Here is an 18,122-nt window from a genome sequence, read left to right as displayed (position 1 = left end):
AAAACCAGAAATTATGATTCCAAAACAAAAAGGCATTAGCAGATAATAATGTCATTTAGCAGACATTCTTTCATTTTAAATTTGTGTATGCCCAGCAAATCTAAATATATATAGCAAGCTAATTTACTCAGCTATCTGGAGGTACATTCTACAGTTAATGTACCCTACTGGATACACCAGGAAACCATGTGGTTTCAAAAGAGTACAGGAAGGCATGATGGTCACAATTTCTCTTTTGCACCGGCAGGCTACTGATAATACTCATTTTGAAATGTTTCCAGGCCTCTCCTACTCTGCATGATGTGGTATTCAATAAACCTGCCAATTTTTATTTATGCCGGGGGAAAAAAAAATGCTTCCAAAGTAGATTCCATAACCCTATAGTGGCACCCTCCAACTTAACCTCATATGTTTTTCTCACACTTGAACTGTGACCTCAGAGTAAGTCCGTATCTGTGCTCTGGGCCTTCCTCCTCAGAGAGGAAACCTCGAAATGCCTCGCTCTAAAATTCCCAAAGTCCTGCTGGGAAACAAGCTATTGAGAAAGATAAGTTAGAAGAGCACATATGTGAATTATATCTCAATAACAGAGTCAACCCTGTAAAATTCTACAGGAGCCACCTTATCCCTCAAAAATGCCTAATTTGGGGACGGTGAGAGATGTACGTAAATCATTCCAAAATGAGACATGGATAACATATACACAAGAACATACAAAGCCATTTTTATACAGCATACAAACCAATTACCTTGTGCACATAATTTCACTGAGTAGCACCCCAAAACATTTCCAAAAATTGGCAGGGGTATAAACTACCGGACATGGACCTTGCTAAGAGCTTTTAAGTAAAGAGCCAGTGAAGAACTGCCATGACTGGCAATCACCGTTACCAAGTTCAGTGACTAGTCACTACCCTGGTCCAGGCTATCCTTTTCTCTCTTCCTAACTGGTCCTGAAGCCACTAGTTTTGTCCACCTTTCTAACCATCCTTCTCATAGCACAGTGATTTTTCTAAAACGCAAACCTAACCCTGTTAACTTCCCCGCTTAGAACTCAATTTAGTGATTTCCCACCTGGCCTTAAGATAATTTCTGAACTCCTTATTGTGAAGGAACACCGGAGACCTTTTGTGATCTAGTTCCTGCTTACCTCTCCAGTCCCACCTTTCTACCATTTATATTTCAACCTCAGGGAATGTCTCTCACTCTCTCCACTCTGGCTCCTGGGCCTGTACCATGCCTATTTTTGTGCAAGCAGAAAGCTTGACATGCAGAAGACCTCAAAATATGATGACTTAAAAAATTAACGTACGCATTCTCAAAGGGGGCGAAAAAAGCCCCCTCTTTTTATGTACAAAGCGTAAACATGCATATAGCACATAAAAAGGGCATACAGTGTGAAAGCAGCATTAAAATTTCCTGGAGTGGGCAATCAAGAAAACAACGTGTAAAAAAGCTCGGGTGTGCGGGGGGGCGGGGAGCGCGGAGTCGTCGTTGTAAAAAGGTTTATAAATACTGGATTACAGCAAGATGTGAGTCAAAGTTGGAAACTCAAGTTCACGCAATACAGAAGCCAGCTACACATCTTTCTACTTGAATATTCCCATTTCACCTCAAACTCATACACAAAGCTACCCAATATGTCCCCCCATCCATCAAAAAACAAACCACCAGAAAGACAGCCAAACGATTCCCTTCAACGTTTCTGCCTCTCATTAGCAAACTCCTGGTCACTGAATTCAAAGGGCTAGCTAGCTCCGCAGTCAGGGAACCGAGGCTGTGACCTTGGGGAGACCACCTCGGTCTCCCCGGCCACTCAGGCAGCCTCAGCGAATGCAGGACCGCAGAGCTGAGACCCCAGGTCTGGCTCCGAGAACGTGGCGCAGAAGCACAAGGAACGTATGGCCGTGACCATCGATGGGAAGGGACTGGAGTTACACAAAAGCCAAAACCTCACAAAAACCCCTACCAAGGATCTGAACTCTCCCCTTCTCCCTCGACGGGTCAAAGGGTGGAAAGTGGCGTCCACTGAGTTCTGTGCTTCAGGCACCTGTCTCCAGGCGCCCGCGGGGGTCTCGGCCGCAGGCCTCGGCGGCCACGCGCCCGGCCAACGCCCGGAAGCTGAGGACCTCCTGAGATCTGCCCCCGGCGGGCGCCCCAGCCCCGTCCTAGCCCGGAGGAGACTCCGCCCGGCCGCCCAAGCCGACTCGCAGACCCGCGATGGCGGAGCGGCTGCGCGAGCACACAAAGGCGGCGGTCTCGGTGGGGACCAAACCCTCGCCCGGTCTTCCCGAACGCCGGCGCAGGCCCGCGCCCCGCGCCCCGCCCGGCCCTCCGAGTGACCTTGGGCGCGTCCCTCCCCGCCCAGCCTCAGTTTCCCCGGCGACGCTAAGACGAGGCCCCGCGGCCTGCCAGGGCCGCCGGCACCCGCGGCGCGGCCTCCCCACTTCCGTCCCCGCGCCGAGCTAGTCTTGCGCGGAGAGCGGGGCGGGCGGGCAGGCGAACAGGCCCGCGGGCCCGGGGAGGCCCGGTCGGAGGTCGGGGCCCGAGCGTGGTCGGCCGCGCCACGGCGGCTCCTTGGGCCGCGGCGCCGAGGCCTCCGCAGGCCGCGAAGCCGCCCGAACCCCGAATCCGCCCGGCCCTGCCTTGCCGCCCCCTCCCCGCAAAGTCTGGCCCTGCCTGGCGCTGGTGAGGCTCGGCAGGCGCGGCGGTCGACGCACCCAAGCGAGGACGGACCTTTGGAAGCCGCTGAGAAGCCCTCAACAAGACACCGCCGCCTCAACAGAGACCCACTTCCGCTCCGGAGACCTCGGCTCCGCCCTCCGCGCGTCCCTATTGGCCACCGCTGTCCCTACTCCCGTGGTCGGCCGGTTGAGGAGGTATATTTTCAATCTTATTGGATAAGAAACCATCTATTACCACTTTGAAATGGGCCTCCTTCCGGCTCCGCCCACGCTCGTGAGCTCAAGCTTATGACTTCCCGCGATAGAGCGGTAGGCGCCCCTCGGCCCGCAAGGCCTCCCGGGAGTCGTGGTCTGGGCTCCGGCTGCCCGGCTCGCGGCGCGGAGCCCGACGCGCCTCTCCCAGCCAGTTTCCTGGGGTCTCTACTATCGGCCTGGATCTGCAGGTCCTCCGGGCGCCCGCGCCCCACGACGTGCCAGGCCCTGGGCCTGCGCCTGGTCCCTGCGATCCCGGGCTCTGCCAGGCTGTTGGTGGAGACGCGAGGGAAGTACAGCCCGGCCCATCTTCGGGATCCCGGAGGAGGCACTCAACCAGGACGTCTGGGAGGGCTCCCCGGAGGAAACGACCTGCGAACTGAAAGGACTAGAATGGAGGAGAGAGTTCCAGGAAGAGGGAGCCTGGATGGGGAAAGGTGGGCTAGCATGTCCAGAAAACTGGAGGCTGCCCAGTGCGCCACGGGTTCAGAGGTTGGGAGAGGCTGGGGTCGGGGAAGGCACGAGTCAGACCTTGGAGGGCCCACATGCCAGGCTAAGAGTTTGGATTATCCCGAAGACAATAGGTGTCAGGAAGGGAAGGACTGAACCCGTGGAGTACTCTTCTCGCCCAGGTCCGGTCCAGCCCGGTCTTGGGAAATGGGCCATGGCCCAGGCAAAAGCCTGGAGGTCTCTGGGACATCTGGTGCAACTCCCAGAATCAAGAAGAGAGTGTGGGCCCTGGATCCCTCCTGCCTGAGATTGAATCCCAGCTCCATGGTTCAGGCAAGTCTCACGTTTCCCTGGCCTGTAGCATGGAGATAATAGCAGTACTTATCTCGGGGAAGGTGGGAGCCGGAAGGACTCAACACTGTGAACACAGGTGCATGCCAGCCCTGGGTGGGGCTGCATATCAGAATTGGGATTAGAGAATCTGGTGGTAGGTTCCTTGAGTTCAGCTCCCAGAACTGGACTTGGGCATGGATTTGGCAACCAGAAAAGAGAGCCCAGCTTGTCTCTCTTGTTCTGAGAATAACCAGGTCATCCCAGCAAGGCCACCCTGGACATGCCCACACTGCGGCCAGGTAGAGAACAAGAGGGACCTCCAAGGCCACCTAGGTCCAGGCTCTAAACTGGTGCACAGCCAGCTCTGTTGAACCTTATTGGCCAAAGCAAGTCAGCCCAGATTCAGGGACTGGGGGAAATAGACTCTGCCTATTTCCTACTCTGTTCCTTGCCTTGGCAGGGGTCACAAGGCAAGGAGCATGGATACCGGGAGACATTGTTGCCATCAGTTTACCACACAAGGCTGGCCCTCAGCCCATAAACTCAGGGGATGGCCCAAGACCTGACCCTACTGGGGTTTGTATGGAGCCGAAGCCCCAGGTGCTCTCAAGGCAGCTCTGAGCAGCTGCCCAGTCCAGGAGGGCAGGTGGGGACCCTGTGGATTGCCAACCAGCATTACTCCTAATAGCACCCTGAGTCTGTTGGGCCACCACCTCTCCCCTCTGCTCCAGAGGCCAGTCTGATAGGTGAAGGGTAATTCTCTCCCTCTGCCACAGTGCTTGCTTCGGCCCCCATGTGCTGCAAGAGCCCCCATGCAGACCTTCTCCCACTACAGGAACTGGTTCAGCAGAGCATGTTCAATCCAGGCCAGTGAGACTGGAGCACAAGGCTTGGAGGACAGAGAGGTTTCCCTCCTACGAGAACTACCAGGGAGAGATGGTCCTTCTTCCTCCAGACATGTGAGGTTGGAACTGCTACCAGCTTGGAGACAGAGCTCCTGGATCAGGCATGTCCTGAAGTCTACCCTATTTTGGATTGCCAGTTATAGAAGCTAATAATTCCCCTTTTGAAGCCCTCAGAGCTCCTGAGAGCCTCTCTTGGGACAGGTCATCATCAACGTATTCCCTCGATATCAAATGAAATGGGTTTGAATAACAACACAGGATGTAAGAAATGCCATGTTTATTTTTTTTAATGAAATTTAATCTGCTCCCAGCTCTAATTTGACGGGGGTGGGAAATTCCTCTTTCTACCAACCTCAGTTGTGGGGAAGTCCTGGGGTTCTGACACAGTTCAGAGTATTGGGGGAGAACGCTGGTCTTTAGTCTGTTCTCGTCCCTTTGAGATGTCCACCCTCTTAGTCTGAATGTGCCCTGGGGTGCAGCCTCCCCCCTCTGCAGACCCAAGGAGGATGTAGGGTGTGGGGGGGTCTCTCCGAGACGTCTATCCGCCTGGCAGTTTCCAGCCCCTCTCTTACTGCCTTGCACCCCATGGGCTTCCATTCTCTCTCCTGAGAGCTGTAGCATACTGTGCTTTATTCACCAGCAGGCTTTCACTCAGCCAGGCTGTCCTCACAGCCACGCACCTCCAGTCCAGTGATGGGTCTGAGGACCCAGGGGAATCACTCCATTCCTGTCCAGGCCCTGGGCCAGCTCCTGCCCAGTGGCTCTAACCGTGTTCCTTCAGTGATGCTGGAGAAGGCTGGGCAGTGCTCTAAAGGCATCCAGGCTTAGCTTTGGGTCCTGGCTCTCCCAGCAGGCCACTTCACCTCTCAGCACCAGGGGCCTCGTCAGCAGACGGGGAGTGGGAGACAGATCCTACATCCCCGGCCAGCTCCCCCCCATCGCCGTGAGGTTTGGGAGATAAGGCCGAGAAGGGCCAGTTCCCAGCGGCTCAAGATCCTGGCGACTTCTACTAATCCCACAAGAACAATCACATTCTCAGTCTTGGGGGTTCCCGGATTAAGCCACCCGACTCCGGGCAGAGAATGGGGATTCCAGCTTTCCACAAGTAGAGCAGGCTCTGGGAACTCCGATGGGGGGGCATGGGCAGGAATGCCTAGCACAAGGCCGTAGGAAGGGCTACAATCTGGTCTAGGGTGGCCATGTTTAGCACATAAGATACAAGACGCCCAAATAAATTTGAATTCCAGCGGATCCTTCTGTTAGCATTAGCTTGTCCCACGCAATAACTGGCATTTTATTTGGCAACGCTGCTCTGGGCGGGAGGAGACTGGGGCGGAGTGGGTGGGGGGGCGCGGCCAAGGAAGGGGAGGTGCACACCGCCGCCCAGGCTTTATTCGGGCGGGGGTCTCGGGGTCCCGGGGCGGGCCCCCGACGGGCCCCCGCCCAGCTCAGACGGCCCCCAGGCAGCGAGCGGGCCCGCGTGCCGAGCCTCCCCGCTGCAGCGCCCGCAGCCTGCGCTCCCGGCTCTGCTCCAGCTCCAGCCTGCGCTGCGCCTCCAGCTGCGCCTGCGGGCGGGCGGTGGAGGTCGACGCGGGGCAGGGCCGTCCCCCATCGCGGCTTCCCCGTCCCCCCACACCGCGCCCGGCCCCCCGCTACCTACAACGCCTGCGCTGCGCACCCTCGCGCCCGCCTCCGGGGCTCACCTGCTGCTTGGGACGAGCTGCCCGCGGCGCCGGCACGTGCAGCAGTGCCTCCTGCCCGCGGCGCTCGGCCGCCTTCTCCCGGATCCTGCGCTGCAGCTCCAGCACCCGCTCGTCCCGGGAGGGGGCTCCCGCGGCCGCCGACTGCGCCTTCTTCTCCTCCCACCTGGGCGGGCGGCGGGGCTGGCTTAGGAGAACCCCACCGCGGGTTGACTCAAGGGATTTAGGTGCAGGTGGAGAGGCCCCACGAGGACCGCTCGGGGCGGGGTTCCCCCCAGCGCCTCTTCCTTTTTGCTCCTTGTATTTCACAGTTTAAAAAGTATTCCATAGGTATTAACTATCTTGGTATTGGGGATAAAATGCGAACGCCCTTTCATCTTGCCCTCCCCTTGCCACTCTTGCCTAGAGATGGCCGCGGCTAATATTCTGCTATCTTTGCAGATCTCTTCCATACTCGGCCACAAGGGGCCGGAAAAGTCACCACAGTGTTCCTAACAAAGAGGGGTGCGTGTGTCCACGTGCTCTCCGTGAAAAGAGAGGAGAGATGTTTGACAAATTTGATCTGTGAACCCCAACTAAGTCCTTGTTTAAAAGGGAAAAAAAGGGACTTCCCTAGTGGCACAGTGGTTAAGAATCTGCATGCCAATACAGGGCACACGGGTTCGAGCCCTGGTCCTGGAAGATCCCACATGCCACGGAGCAACTAAGCCTGTGTGCCACAACTACTGAGCCTACACTCTAGAGCCTGCGACCCACAACGACTGAGCCCGCGAGCCACAACTACTGAAGCCCGCGCGCCTAGAGCCCGTGCTCCGCAACAAGAGAAGCTCCCGCACCACAGTGAAGAGCAGCCCCCGTTTGCCGCAACTAGAGAAAGCCCGCGTGCAGTGACGAAGACCCAACGCAGCCAGAAGTAAATAAACAAATAAATAAATGTGTTTTTTTTTTTTTTTTTAAAGAAAATAGTTGGGGGCAAGTGATTGCAAGGGAACTGCCTGGGCGGGAGGATGGTGGGTTGCTACAAGGAGAAGCCACCCAGGAGGGTGCAAAAGCAGTCTCCCTGCTCCTTGCCCACCCAAGGCGTCCGCCCCGGGCCATGGGCACTAACCTTAAGGCTGCAGACCTCCCCATGGCCGCGCGGCACAGCGAGATCTGCTCCACCGTGTTCTGCAGCGCCCGGCTCTTGGCGCGCTTGCCCTGGATGATCTGGTCTCGCTTCTCCTCCTCCTTGCACCTCTGGGTCTCCTTGAGCAGGGCCAGCCGCTCACGCAGCTCCACGACCGACATCTCCCCTTCCAGGCCATAGCCAGGGATCTGCAGGGTGGGCAGGGGAGGCCCCAGGCTGGGAACCAGGCCCAGGCCCAGCCTGCCTGGCCATCTCCAGGGCGCTGGCACCAGTACCAGCAGCACTCTTGAGTGCCATAGGCCTGGCCTGGTGCCCAGGAGACCTCCTCCTGTCTACTCAGTGGTGCCTGTGTGACGTGTCCACCATTCGGCTTCTCCAGCCTGGGCCTGCTCTGCAGCCCTCGACCTCTGTGGGGACATCTCAGCTGGGTGCCCTGCAGGCCCCTCTGCTGTGGCAGGGCCCAAATGGAGCTCAGCACTGTCTCCCCAGCCAGGACCTGGGGGCCTGGGTAGACAGCCCTTTGGACTCTGCCCACCCCCCAGGACCAGGCCTTCCCGCACGTCACCGCGCGCCAGCCTGGCCTCTTGTGGTGTTTCTCACACAGGCTTCCAGGCACGGCTGCCCTTCTCTTAGCCTCCTGCTTGCCCAGCCTTGGGCCTTCGTGCACCTGTGCTCTCCCTACACTGCCCTTTCCACCCAGGCCTAGTGAGTTCCGGGAACTCCCTCAACGCGCAGCTCCACGAAGCATACCTTGCCCACCCCCAGGGGTGATGGAGGCCTCCCTGGCAGGACTGAGCATCTGGACCAGACCCAGGCCTCCAGCATGGCGGGCACGGGGGAGCTGGGCATGAGTGGATAGGTGGATCTCGGCCTGGGTCCAGACTGCCTTTGGCCTTGGTGGGAATTCTGCACACATCCTTCATGGCAATGCCAGGCCCAGTAAGACCTGGGGAAGCTCCCCGAGGTCGTCACATGGGCGTGGGCTCCGGGGGCCACGTCCTCACCTGGGTCAGGTCCACCAGCTTGCCCTTGCGCGTGGGCTGAGTCTCCAGGGCTCGCAACTGTGAGATGAGCTCACAGCGCCGCCTCTGCTCCTCCTTGGCTGCCTCTGCACTGCGCTGTAGCAGCTCCCGGCTCTCCTCTATCACCTCCTGAACTAAGGGCCAACCAGGGGGTGCTGAGGGGGTCAGAGAGCAGCAGGGCCGGCGCAGGGCCCAGGTAGCTCCCATGGGAGGGTACCGAACCCCCCCTGCCCGCTGTACCCATCTGCCGTCGGCCCTTCAGGAGCTTTGTCTGCGCCACCTTGACGTTCTTCTGCGTCTCCATCACCTGCTCCACCAGCTCCTTCATGGACCTTTCCTCTTGGAGGCGCCTCTCGGCACATTGCTGCATCAGCTCAGCTGTCTGGACAACCGGCCGGCCACAGTCAGAGCCGCTGCCTGCGACCCTAGGCCCGCCCCAGCCCCGGGAGCAGCCTGAGGTCTGGACGGCGGACCCAGTCCCTGACCCTGAATCACCCTGGAACCTGGGTCTAAGCTCATCAGCGTCTGGAGGTGGGGCCTGCTGGGGAAGTCCCGCCTCACGTCCTCCCTTCCTCCACTGTGGTCCTGGGGGTGTGAGCCCAGAACCACGCAGCCACCCCCCCGGATCTGACAATAAGCTGAGGAGTGCAGCCACCAGTGTCCGGGGGAAACCAAGTCAGAGCCACTGGGTTTGCCCTGAAGCCCACCCACCGCTGACTCCACCCAAGAGAGCAGGGCACTGCTTACTTTGCAGCCACGTGGAGCTGGCTGTCCAGATTCTGCCCAGGCCTGTGCGTAGGACACGCCAGCCCCCGGGAAGCCCCAGGTTCCCCATCACATGCGCCCCCGGGCACGCCCTGATGGTCACCCCACACCCTTCTTTCTGGGAGGAGCCTGAGAAATGCGCAGCTCTAAACCGCGGGGCGTGGTGTTGCCACTTCGAACCGCGCACAAACAGGACTCGCCCCGTGTCCTGGCTGTGGCTTCCCTCTTCTGCTCAGTATCTGGGGGTACTATCCTCATCCACGTTTTTACCAGGATTGCAGTTGGCTTATTCTCGTGGCTGTTTCGGGGAATATATAGCAACTCTTTGATACATTCTACCATTGACAGACATTCAGGTTGTTTCCAGGGTGGAGCTGTTGTGAACAATTCAGAATATTATTTTCAGTCTTCAAGATACTACAAAGGACAGGGTGGGATGTATACCTCCTGTCACTGCCCAGCGCTGCCAGGGAGCCCCTGGACTCCCAGTCCTGGAGGTCTTGGCACCTGGGGGCTCATCTCCGACTGCATGGTATGTGCAGGGTCCATGTGTGGCAGCGTGGATGCCAGGCACGCTGGGCAGGAAGGAAGCCTTTCTTAAAGCACTTTGCCAGCACATAAAAAAATGGCTTTTGACCATCCCTTTCTGTGCAAGTTCATTCCAGGTTCTAAGAAAAGGAACCACGGTTCTCGGAGAAATGGCCATTTGAGGTCTGGGGCAGGGAAGATACAAGATGAGCCTGGAGCATTTTATGGCACCATAAAGTAAGGAAGTGCTCAAAAAACAAAAGGATGGTGGGAGGCATGGGGGCAGGTCGAAGGGACACAGGAGCCAGCCTGAAAGGGGTCCCAGTGGCCAAAGCTGGCAACAAAATATATCACGTCATATTGGATTATAACACAAAGTATAAAATAAATATGCATGAGTCCACACTGATATAAATTAGTGGACTGATATACATGGATATATAAGTGAGTAAATGGGGGAGAAGAGACAAGTCTTCTGTGCTGAAGAATCCACATAACCTACCCACCTCCTTGAGCATGGGCCCCACTTAGAAACCCCTTCCAAGGAGTGCAACGTGGAAAGGGGAAATGACTGCAGTGAGAAGCCAGGTGATCAAGTCCAACCTCCTCATTGATAAGTCTGCTGACGGCGGGCACCCTTGAAGGGATGGGATGAAAAGGCACGTGGCCCCTGTGGTCTTCCTCCTACACCCAGTCTGAGCATCTCAACAGACAGATGTTCTACAGGACACCTGACCAGCACGCCTCACCACTGCCAAGGGTGCCAAGGACAAGGAAAGCCTGAGACAATGTCATGGCCAAGACGAGTCTGGGACATCCTTGGATGGGATCTTGGAGAGAAAAAGGACATAAGTAGGAAAAAAAATGCTGAAATCGAAATAGAGTGTGGAGTTTAGTTAAGTTACGTGCCCATATTGGTTTCTTGATTGTGACACATATACCCTGGTGTAGTAGGTTGGTGCCCCCCCAGAATTCATGTCCACCTGGAACCTCAGAATGTGATCTTATTTCCAACTAGTTAAGGAACCAATAAGTAATGAGTTAAGGATCTTGGGATGAAACCATCCTGGATTTAGGGTGGGTCCTAAATCCAATGACAAGTGTCAATATAAGAAGAGGAGAAGACCCAGAGAAACATGGAGAAGATGGCCATGTGAAGGTGGAGACAGAGATAGGGTGAGGCTGCCACAGACCAAGGAATTCCTGGGGTCACCAGGAGCCGGAAGAGGCTTAGAGCAAGCACGGCCCACCCAAGTCCACCTGCCGATGCATGGGACGCAGGTTCGTGCCCCGGTCCAGGAAGATCCCACATGCCGCAGAGCGGCTGGGCCCGTGAGCCATGGCCACTGAGCCTGCGCGTCTGGAGCCTGTGCTCCGCAACGGGAGAGGCCACAACAGTGAGAGGCCCGTGTACCGCAAAAAAAAAAAAAAAGAAGCAAGAATTATGTGAACTTTACCCATTTTTTTCCAATATAGCTACTTATTTCTATGGTTCATCAAATTATTTTAAAAGGGGGATAAAACTAGGAATTCCCTGGGGGTCCAGTGGTTAGGACTCGGCGCTTTCACGGCTGAGGGCCCAGGTTCAATCCCTGGTTGAGGAACTGAGATCCAGCAAGCCACGCAGCACAGCCAAAAAAATAAATAAATAAAGGGAGATAAAATTAAGTGAAGAAAATATATTCGCATTGTTTATGATAAAACAATGTCAGAGCTACACTCATGACTTTACAAATATATCCTTTTCAGCCCTGTTGCTAGAGCACCTTAATACTGGTCACCACGGAAGAGCCAGGAAAGCTTCCCCCACCCAGCCCTCAGCTATGGAAATCAACACTGGGTTCTGTGGTGAGGGCCAGGGCCTGGGGGGGGGGGGGGAGTAACTGAATCTACGTCTCAAGAAGAGAAAATTCAGGTGGGCCCAAAACACCCTACCTCTCAAAAGAAAGGATGCCTCCTCGGGCTTCCCTGGTGGCGCCACAACGGTGAGAGGCCCGTGTACCGGTTAAAAAAAAAAAAAGAAAGAAAGAAAGGATGCCTCCAGGCTCTAGAGGGATGCTGAGAGCACAGAGGCGAGGAAGGGGCTCCCTCCATGGGCCAGGCTGTGGCAACGGAACCTCCTGTGGAGACAAAGTCCCATTAAGACACGGAGGCTGGGGACTTCCCTGGTGGTCCAGTGGCTAAGACTCCGTGCTCCCAGAGCAGGCGGCCCGGGTTCAGTCTCTGGTCTGGGAACTAGATCCCGCATGCACGCCACTGCAACTAAAGATCCTGCATGCCGCAAGGAAGACCTGGCGCAGCTAAATAAATTAATACTAAAAACAAAAAAAAAGACACAGAGGCTGTGAAAGTCACCAGTCCAGCATGAACGGCACACGAAAACAATACAATTCCTTTTGTCTTCAAATGTTTAGCGCCGTCTACTCAGGTTACTTTGTTCATAAAACACGCTCATCACCTACATGCGTGTGCCTGGACGTTCCAGGTCGGGGAGAGAAGCCTCTGGACCTGTGCCGGATGGTCCAGCCAGTCAGCCGGGCTTTGGGGAACATGGCTCGGGGCTCGGGGAGCTGCCCTAATTATGACGCGAGGCCGAGGGTGCCTGCGTGTCGTGGCTGGGCCGCCAGCCCCCACAGGGTGCCCTCTCCCAAGCTGTTCCCTGGAGGTACACGACTCCTGTGCTTCTGACTGGAGGCCTCTGGCTCACGAGATCCCCGGGGTTGGGAGGGACGGAGCTGGACCTCACCAAGCCGCCATCGAGCCACGGGAGGGGGTGCCGGCCTGTGCGGGCTGGAGCCCCTCCTGCTGACCAGGCGTCAGAACAGGCGGATGAGGGGAGGGGCCGTAGGGGCAGACTGTTCTGTCCTTGCTGTCACAAGAACAGCCCCATGCCAGGAATATTGAGAGAGCCCCAAGGAGTAGAAGGTAGCAGCTCCAAACGCCTTCCCACCCCTGGGGCAAAGCCTGCGGGAGGGGCCTCCCTCCTTCCCAGCAGCTCTCTTCCCTGGTGGAGCTGCTGCTTCTGCACCGCGGGCGGGTCGCCTGAACACAGTCCCTCTGCCCAGCAAGCCCACTTGTCAGGCCGCAGCTTCTAGTCCAAGCCCTGGCCTCCAGGACCCACCCCTCTGATGGGGTCTTTGCCCCTCCAGGTGGACCTCTGAAGGTGACTCGGGGTGGCTTCTTCTGGGATCCTCTCAGGGTCTCTGGTCAAGGGAAGTGCACGGCTGCTCGACTACAGCCCACCTTTGCTCTCCACCCACTGCCTCCTGCCTCTGGACTTTTCCATGTGAGTCCGAGGACTTTCAAATTCCAGGGAAGCCACACGGGATTCGTCGCAGGAAAGCAAGGATGGGTCAACATTAAGAAATCATTAATAGGAATGTTAGCCATAAAAAGAAATAAAAATTGAGTTATTTGTAGTGAGGTGGATGGACCTAGAGTCTGTCATACAGAGTGAAGTAAGTCAGAAAGAGAAAAACAAATACCGTATGCTAACACATATATATGGAATCTAAAAAAAAAAAAAATGTTTCTGAAGAACCTAGGGGCAGGACAGGAATAAAGACACAGACGTAGAGAATGGACTTGAGGACACGGGGAGGGGGAAGGGTAAGGTGGGACGAAGTGAGAGAGTGGCGTGGACATATATACACTACCAAACGTAAAATAGATAGCTAGTGGGAAGCAGCTGCATAACACAGGGAGATCAGCTCGGTGCTTTGTGACCACCTAGAGGGGTGGGATAGGGAGGGTGGGAGGGAGACTCAAGAGGGAGGGGATATGGGGATATGTGTATGTGTATAGCTGATTCACTTTGTTATACAGCAGAACCTAACACACCATTGTAAAGCAATTATACTCCAATAAAGATGTTTAAAAAAAAAAGAAATCATTAATATAATTCACCGTATTAACAGAGTTAAGGAGAAAAATAATATGATTATCTCCACAGATGCTGCAAAAGCCTTTATCAGAATCGACACCTGGGACTTCCACTTCCGGGAAGATGGAGTAGGGGTGCTTTTCCCTATTCCTCCCACCAGGCACAACTAAAACCCCTGAATATAAATTACTAAACACACAGAAGGCTATGAAAGGCGGAGGGAAGAAGGCTGGCTGGCTGGGACCGTGGGACTTGAAGGATGGCACGGTGTTGGGGGCGGGGGTGTCCCTGGGTCTTCTTTTACCTCATGTGTCCCAGGCTGGGTGCTGGAGGACCCAGAAATGCCATAGGTGCAGACAAAAAAGCCCAACCAAAGCCTGCCAAGGGACCAGGAAAGGAGCTGCCTACAGACACAGAAAACTGTGTGACACAACCTGTGCTCCAACCAGACATCACAGGAAAAACCTGAGCAAAGGCTGAGTGAGCGCAAGACATCTGCCCTCCGCAGATCACGGGGAGGTGGCACAGAGGAGCCTGAGCTGGGACCTGCCCCCGGTGTCAGTGGTGTCAGAGGAGAGCTCGTGGCAACCTGGTGTCCACCCCCACCCACGGGAACAAGGGTCCCTCCCGATCCCCACTAAGGTGGTGTCAGAGGAGGCTTAGTGCAGAGTGAGGACTCTCACCTCCATGCTTGCCACGTGACAGTGGAGGCCACGTGGGGGGCAGTTATAAGGTACTCCTCCCTCCCCCAGTCAGGGGGGGTATTTATTGATGGAGGTCTAGCTGGAGCCCTTACCCACAAATCATCAGGGGCCCCCTCTCAGGGGTCAACAGAGGCCACGTGGGGACGGTGGGTTGCTAAGCCCACCTGGCAGTAATGTGGCAGTGCCCCCCTTCCCCTGCCAGAGTGGCGTCAGAGAGAGGCTGCTCAGACAGAAGGCTTAAGTAACATCCACAGTCCTGTAACATAATACCTAGAATGTCCGGGTTTAAATCGAAAATCACTCACCATACCGAAAGCCAGGATGATCTCCAACTGAAAGAAGACACAATCAGTAGAGCACTGAGCTCTGATCTCAGCACTGAGATCACAGATGTTAGATTTGACAATGATTTGTAAAGAAGCCCTCATAAAAATGCAACAAGCAATTACAAAAAAATCTCAACAAATTTAAAATAAATAGAGCCGAGTATGTTCAACAACCACAATGGAATCAACTAGAAATCAATGATCAAAGGTAACAGAAAACTCTCCAAATGCTTGGAAACTAAACAACATACTTCTAAATAATCCATGGGTCAAAGAGAAAATCTCAAATGAAATGAAGAAGTACATTGAACTGCATGAAAATGAAATACAACATATCAAAATCTCCGGACACAGCTAAAGCAACAAATAAAGGGAAATGTGTAACACTGAGTGCTTACAATAGAAAAGCAGAAACGTCTCGTGTCAGTAATCTAAATCCCATCTCAAGAACCTAGAAAAAGAAGAACAAAATAAACTCAAAGCAAGCAGAAGGGAGGAAAATAATAAAGAGCAGAAATCAATAACATTGAAAAACAGTAGAGAAAAATCAATGAAACAAGAACCTTTTTTTTTTGAAAAGATCAATGAAATTGACAAATCTCTAGCAATTCTAATAGAAAAAAATGAAAAAACATAAATCACCAATATTCAAGAATGAAACACTTTAGACCCTACAGACACAAAAGAGGATGGTAGGGCTTCCCTGGTGGCACAGTGGTTAAGAATCCGCCTGCCAATGCAGGGGACACGGGTTCGAGCCCTGGTCCGGGAAGATCCCACATGCTGTGTTGCAACTAAGCCCACGAGCCACAACTACTGAAGTCTGCGCGCCTAGAGTCCCTGATCTGCAACAAGAGAAGCCACCACAATGAGAAGCCCGTGCACCGCAACGAAGAGTAGCCCCTGCTCATCACAACCAGAGAAAACCCACATGCAGCAACTAAGGCCCAACGCAGATAAAAATAAATAAAAAATAAATGATTAATTTTTAAAAATTAAAAAAATAAAAAAGGATGGTAATAGAATATTACAAACAACTCTACATACATGAATTTGGAAACTTAGTGAAATGGACCAATTCCTCAAAAAACACAAACTACTACAACTTACTCAATATGAAACAGATCATTTGAATAACCCTGTAACTTGTAAGGAAGTTGAATTTCTAATTTAGAAAAGTCAAAAAAGAAACCTCCAAGCCTAGATGATTTCACTAGAGAATCCTACCAAATGTTCAAAGAATTAATAGCAATTCTACACAATCTTTCCTAGAAAATAAGAGGAGGAAATGTTTCCAAATTCATTTTATGAAGCTAGAATTACCTGATACCAAAATCAGACAAAAGACATTACAAAAAAGGAAACTACGGACTAACACCCCTTATGAAACTATGTGCAAGAACAACTTCAACAAAATCAAAATCGTAGCAAATAGAATTCAACATATATAAAAGGAATTATACACTATAATCAAGTGGGGTTTATTCTAGGGATGCAAAGCTGATTCAGTATGTGAAATTCAGTCAGTGTAATCCACCATATTAACTAAATTTTTCTAAAGAAAAAAATCACATGACCGTATCAGTTGATGCAGGGAAGCATCTGGCAGAATTTTCTGATAAAAACTTTCAGAATAATAGGAATGGGGGGAACTTCATCAACTTAATAAAGAGCACATCTACAGAAAAACCTACATCTAACATTACACTTAATGGTGAAAGGCTGATTTCCGCCAAGATGGTGAACTAGGCACAAATGTTCTAGCCAGTGCAATAGGCAGAAGAGGAAATAAATAGGCAGATCAGAAAGGAAGAGATAAAACTGTTCTTATTTACAGATTACATGATTGTCTACGGAGAAAACCCCAAGGAATCTACAACTAAATTCCTTGTTTGTCCTAGAAAACTAATAAGGGAGTTCAGCAAGGTCACAGGACACAAAAACAACACACAAAACCAATTGCATTTTTACCTACTAGGATTGAACACATGGCCACCAAAATTAAAAATACAGCACCATTTACAACCACTCGAAAACAATAAAAGAAATACTTCGGTGCAAATCTCACAAAACTTGTATAGGACTTACATACAGAAACCTAAATAACCAGATGAAGGAAATAAAAGATTTAAATAAATGGAGAGACGTAGCGCACTCACGGATTGGAAGGCTCAACCGGCTGGCCATCTGAAAACGATTAAAAGTGGATCCAGATCTCACACCGTGTATAAGAATAAACTTCAAGTGGATAGAGATCCAGATGTAAAAATGAAACTACAGAAATACTAGAAGAAAACATGCGTGAACTCTTGTATAACATGGGTATGGGAAAAACCTTCCTAATTATTCAAAATCCAGATACAATGAAAGAAAAGACTGATAAGTTTGATGACATGAAAATTACATTTACATGGCAAAAATACATCATTTAAGCACAGCCAAATGAGTACTTGGAACAAAATATCTGTAACAACATACTATAGTTAAAGGGTTACTTTCCTTAATATATAAAGAACTCTAAGCTCAACAGAAAATGGAGATGGTCAACTAATCTTTGACCAAGGCACCAAGAAAACTCAATGGGGAAAGGATAGTCTCTTCAATAAATGTTGTTGGAAGAGCCAGATATACAGACCCAAAAGAATGAAACTGAGGCCCTATCTTACACCACACACAAGAATCAACTCAAAATGGGTCAGAGGCTTAAATGTAAGACCTGAGACCATAAGACTCCTAGAAGAAAACATAGGGGAAGAGCTTCTTGGCCTTGGTCTTGGCGATTATTTATTTCCTTTTGATTTGATACCAAAAGCACAAGTGGGACTACACAAATGAAAAAGTTTCTGCATAGCAAAGGAAACAGTCAACAAAATAAAAAGGCAACCTATGGAATGGGAGAAAATATTTGTAAATCCTATATCCAATAAGGGGTTAATGTCCAAAATATATAAGGTACCCGCACAAGTCGATAGCAAAATAAAACAAAATAATGTAACCTGATTTTAAAAATGGGCAAAGGACATGAACAAACATTTTTCCAGAGAAGACATACAAACAGCCAACAGGTACACGAAAAGATGCTCCACATCACTAATCATCAGGGAAATGCACATCAAAGTGACAACGAGATATCACCTCACACCTGTTAGGATGGCCAGCATAAAACGCCAAAAGATAGCAAATGTTGGCAAAGATATGGAGAAAAGGGACCCTGTGCACTGTTGGTGGGAATGTAAATTGGGGCAGCCACTATGGAAACCAGTATGGAGGTCCCTCAAAACATAAAAAATGGAACTTCCGTATGACCCAGTAATCCCACTTCTGGAGGTACATCTGAAGGAAATGAAATCACTATGTTGAAGAGACATCTGCATTCCTATGTTCATTGCCGTATTGTTCACGGTAGCCAAGGTACGGAAACAACCTAAGTGTCCATCGATAGAT

The 18,122-nt window shown here is 52.3% G+C and overlaps 2 protein-coding genes across 2 annotated transcripts in view; both read right to left on the bottom strand.

Annotated features, from left to right (window-relative positions):
* RNF4 (ring finger protein 4) overlaps positions 1-2,837 on the bottom strand; it is a 40,618-nt gene extending 37,781 nt beyond the window's left edge. Inside the window, exon 1 of the mRNA XM_089911412.1 lies at positions 2,737-2,837. The gene's annotated coding sequence lies outside the window, so the exon portion shown is untranslated. The remainder of the gene's footprint in view (positions 1-2,736) is intronic.
* Positions 2,838-4,588: 1,751 nt separating this feature from the next.
* Positions 4,589-18,122, bottom strand: part of CFAP99 (cilia and flagella associated protein 99) — a 36,382-nt gene continuing 22,848 nt past the window's right edge. Inside the window, 7 exon segments of the mRNA XM_089911411.1 lie at positions 4,589-5,802; positions 5,805-6,001; positions 6,003-6,041; positions 6,043-6,189; positions 7,433-7,638; positions 8,455-8,606; positions 8,713-8,854. Of these exon segments, the coding sequence (XP_089767537.1) occupies positions 5,681-5,802; positions 5,805-6,001; positions 6,003-6,041; positions 6,043-6,189; positions 7,433-7,638; positions 8,455-8,606; positions 8,713-8,854 (1,005 nt within the window). The 3' untranslated portion in view covers positions 4,589-5,680.

Source organism: Delphinapterus leucas, chromosome 5, assembly GCF_059928025.1.
Source record: "Delphinapterus leucas isolate spDelLeu-1000000601 "Yukka" chromosome 5, BTC_Dleu_Yukka2, whole genome shotgun sequence".
In the NCBI taxonomy this organism is placed as follows: Eukaryota; Metazoa; Chordata; class Mammalia; order Artiodactyla; family Monodontidae; genus Delphinapterus; species Delphinapterus leucas.
The sequence above is the reverse complement of the archived record's forward strand: the minus strand, read 5'-3'. Positions and strand labels throughout refer to the sequence as shown.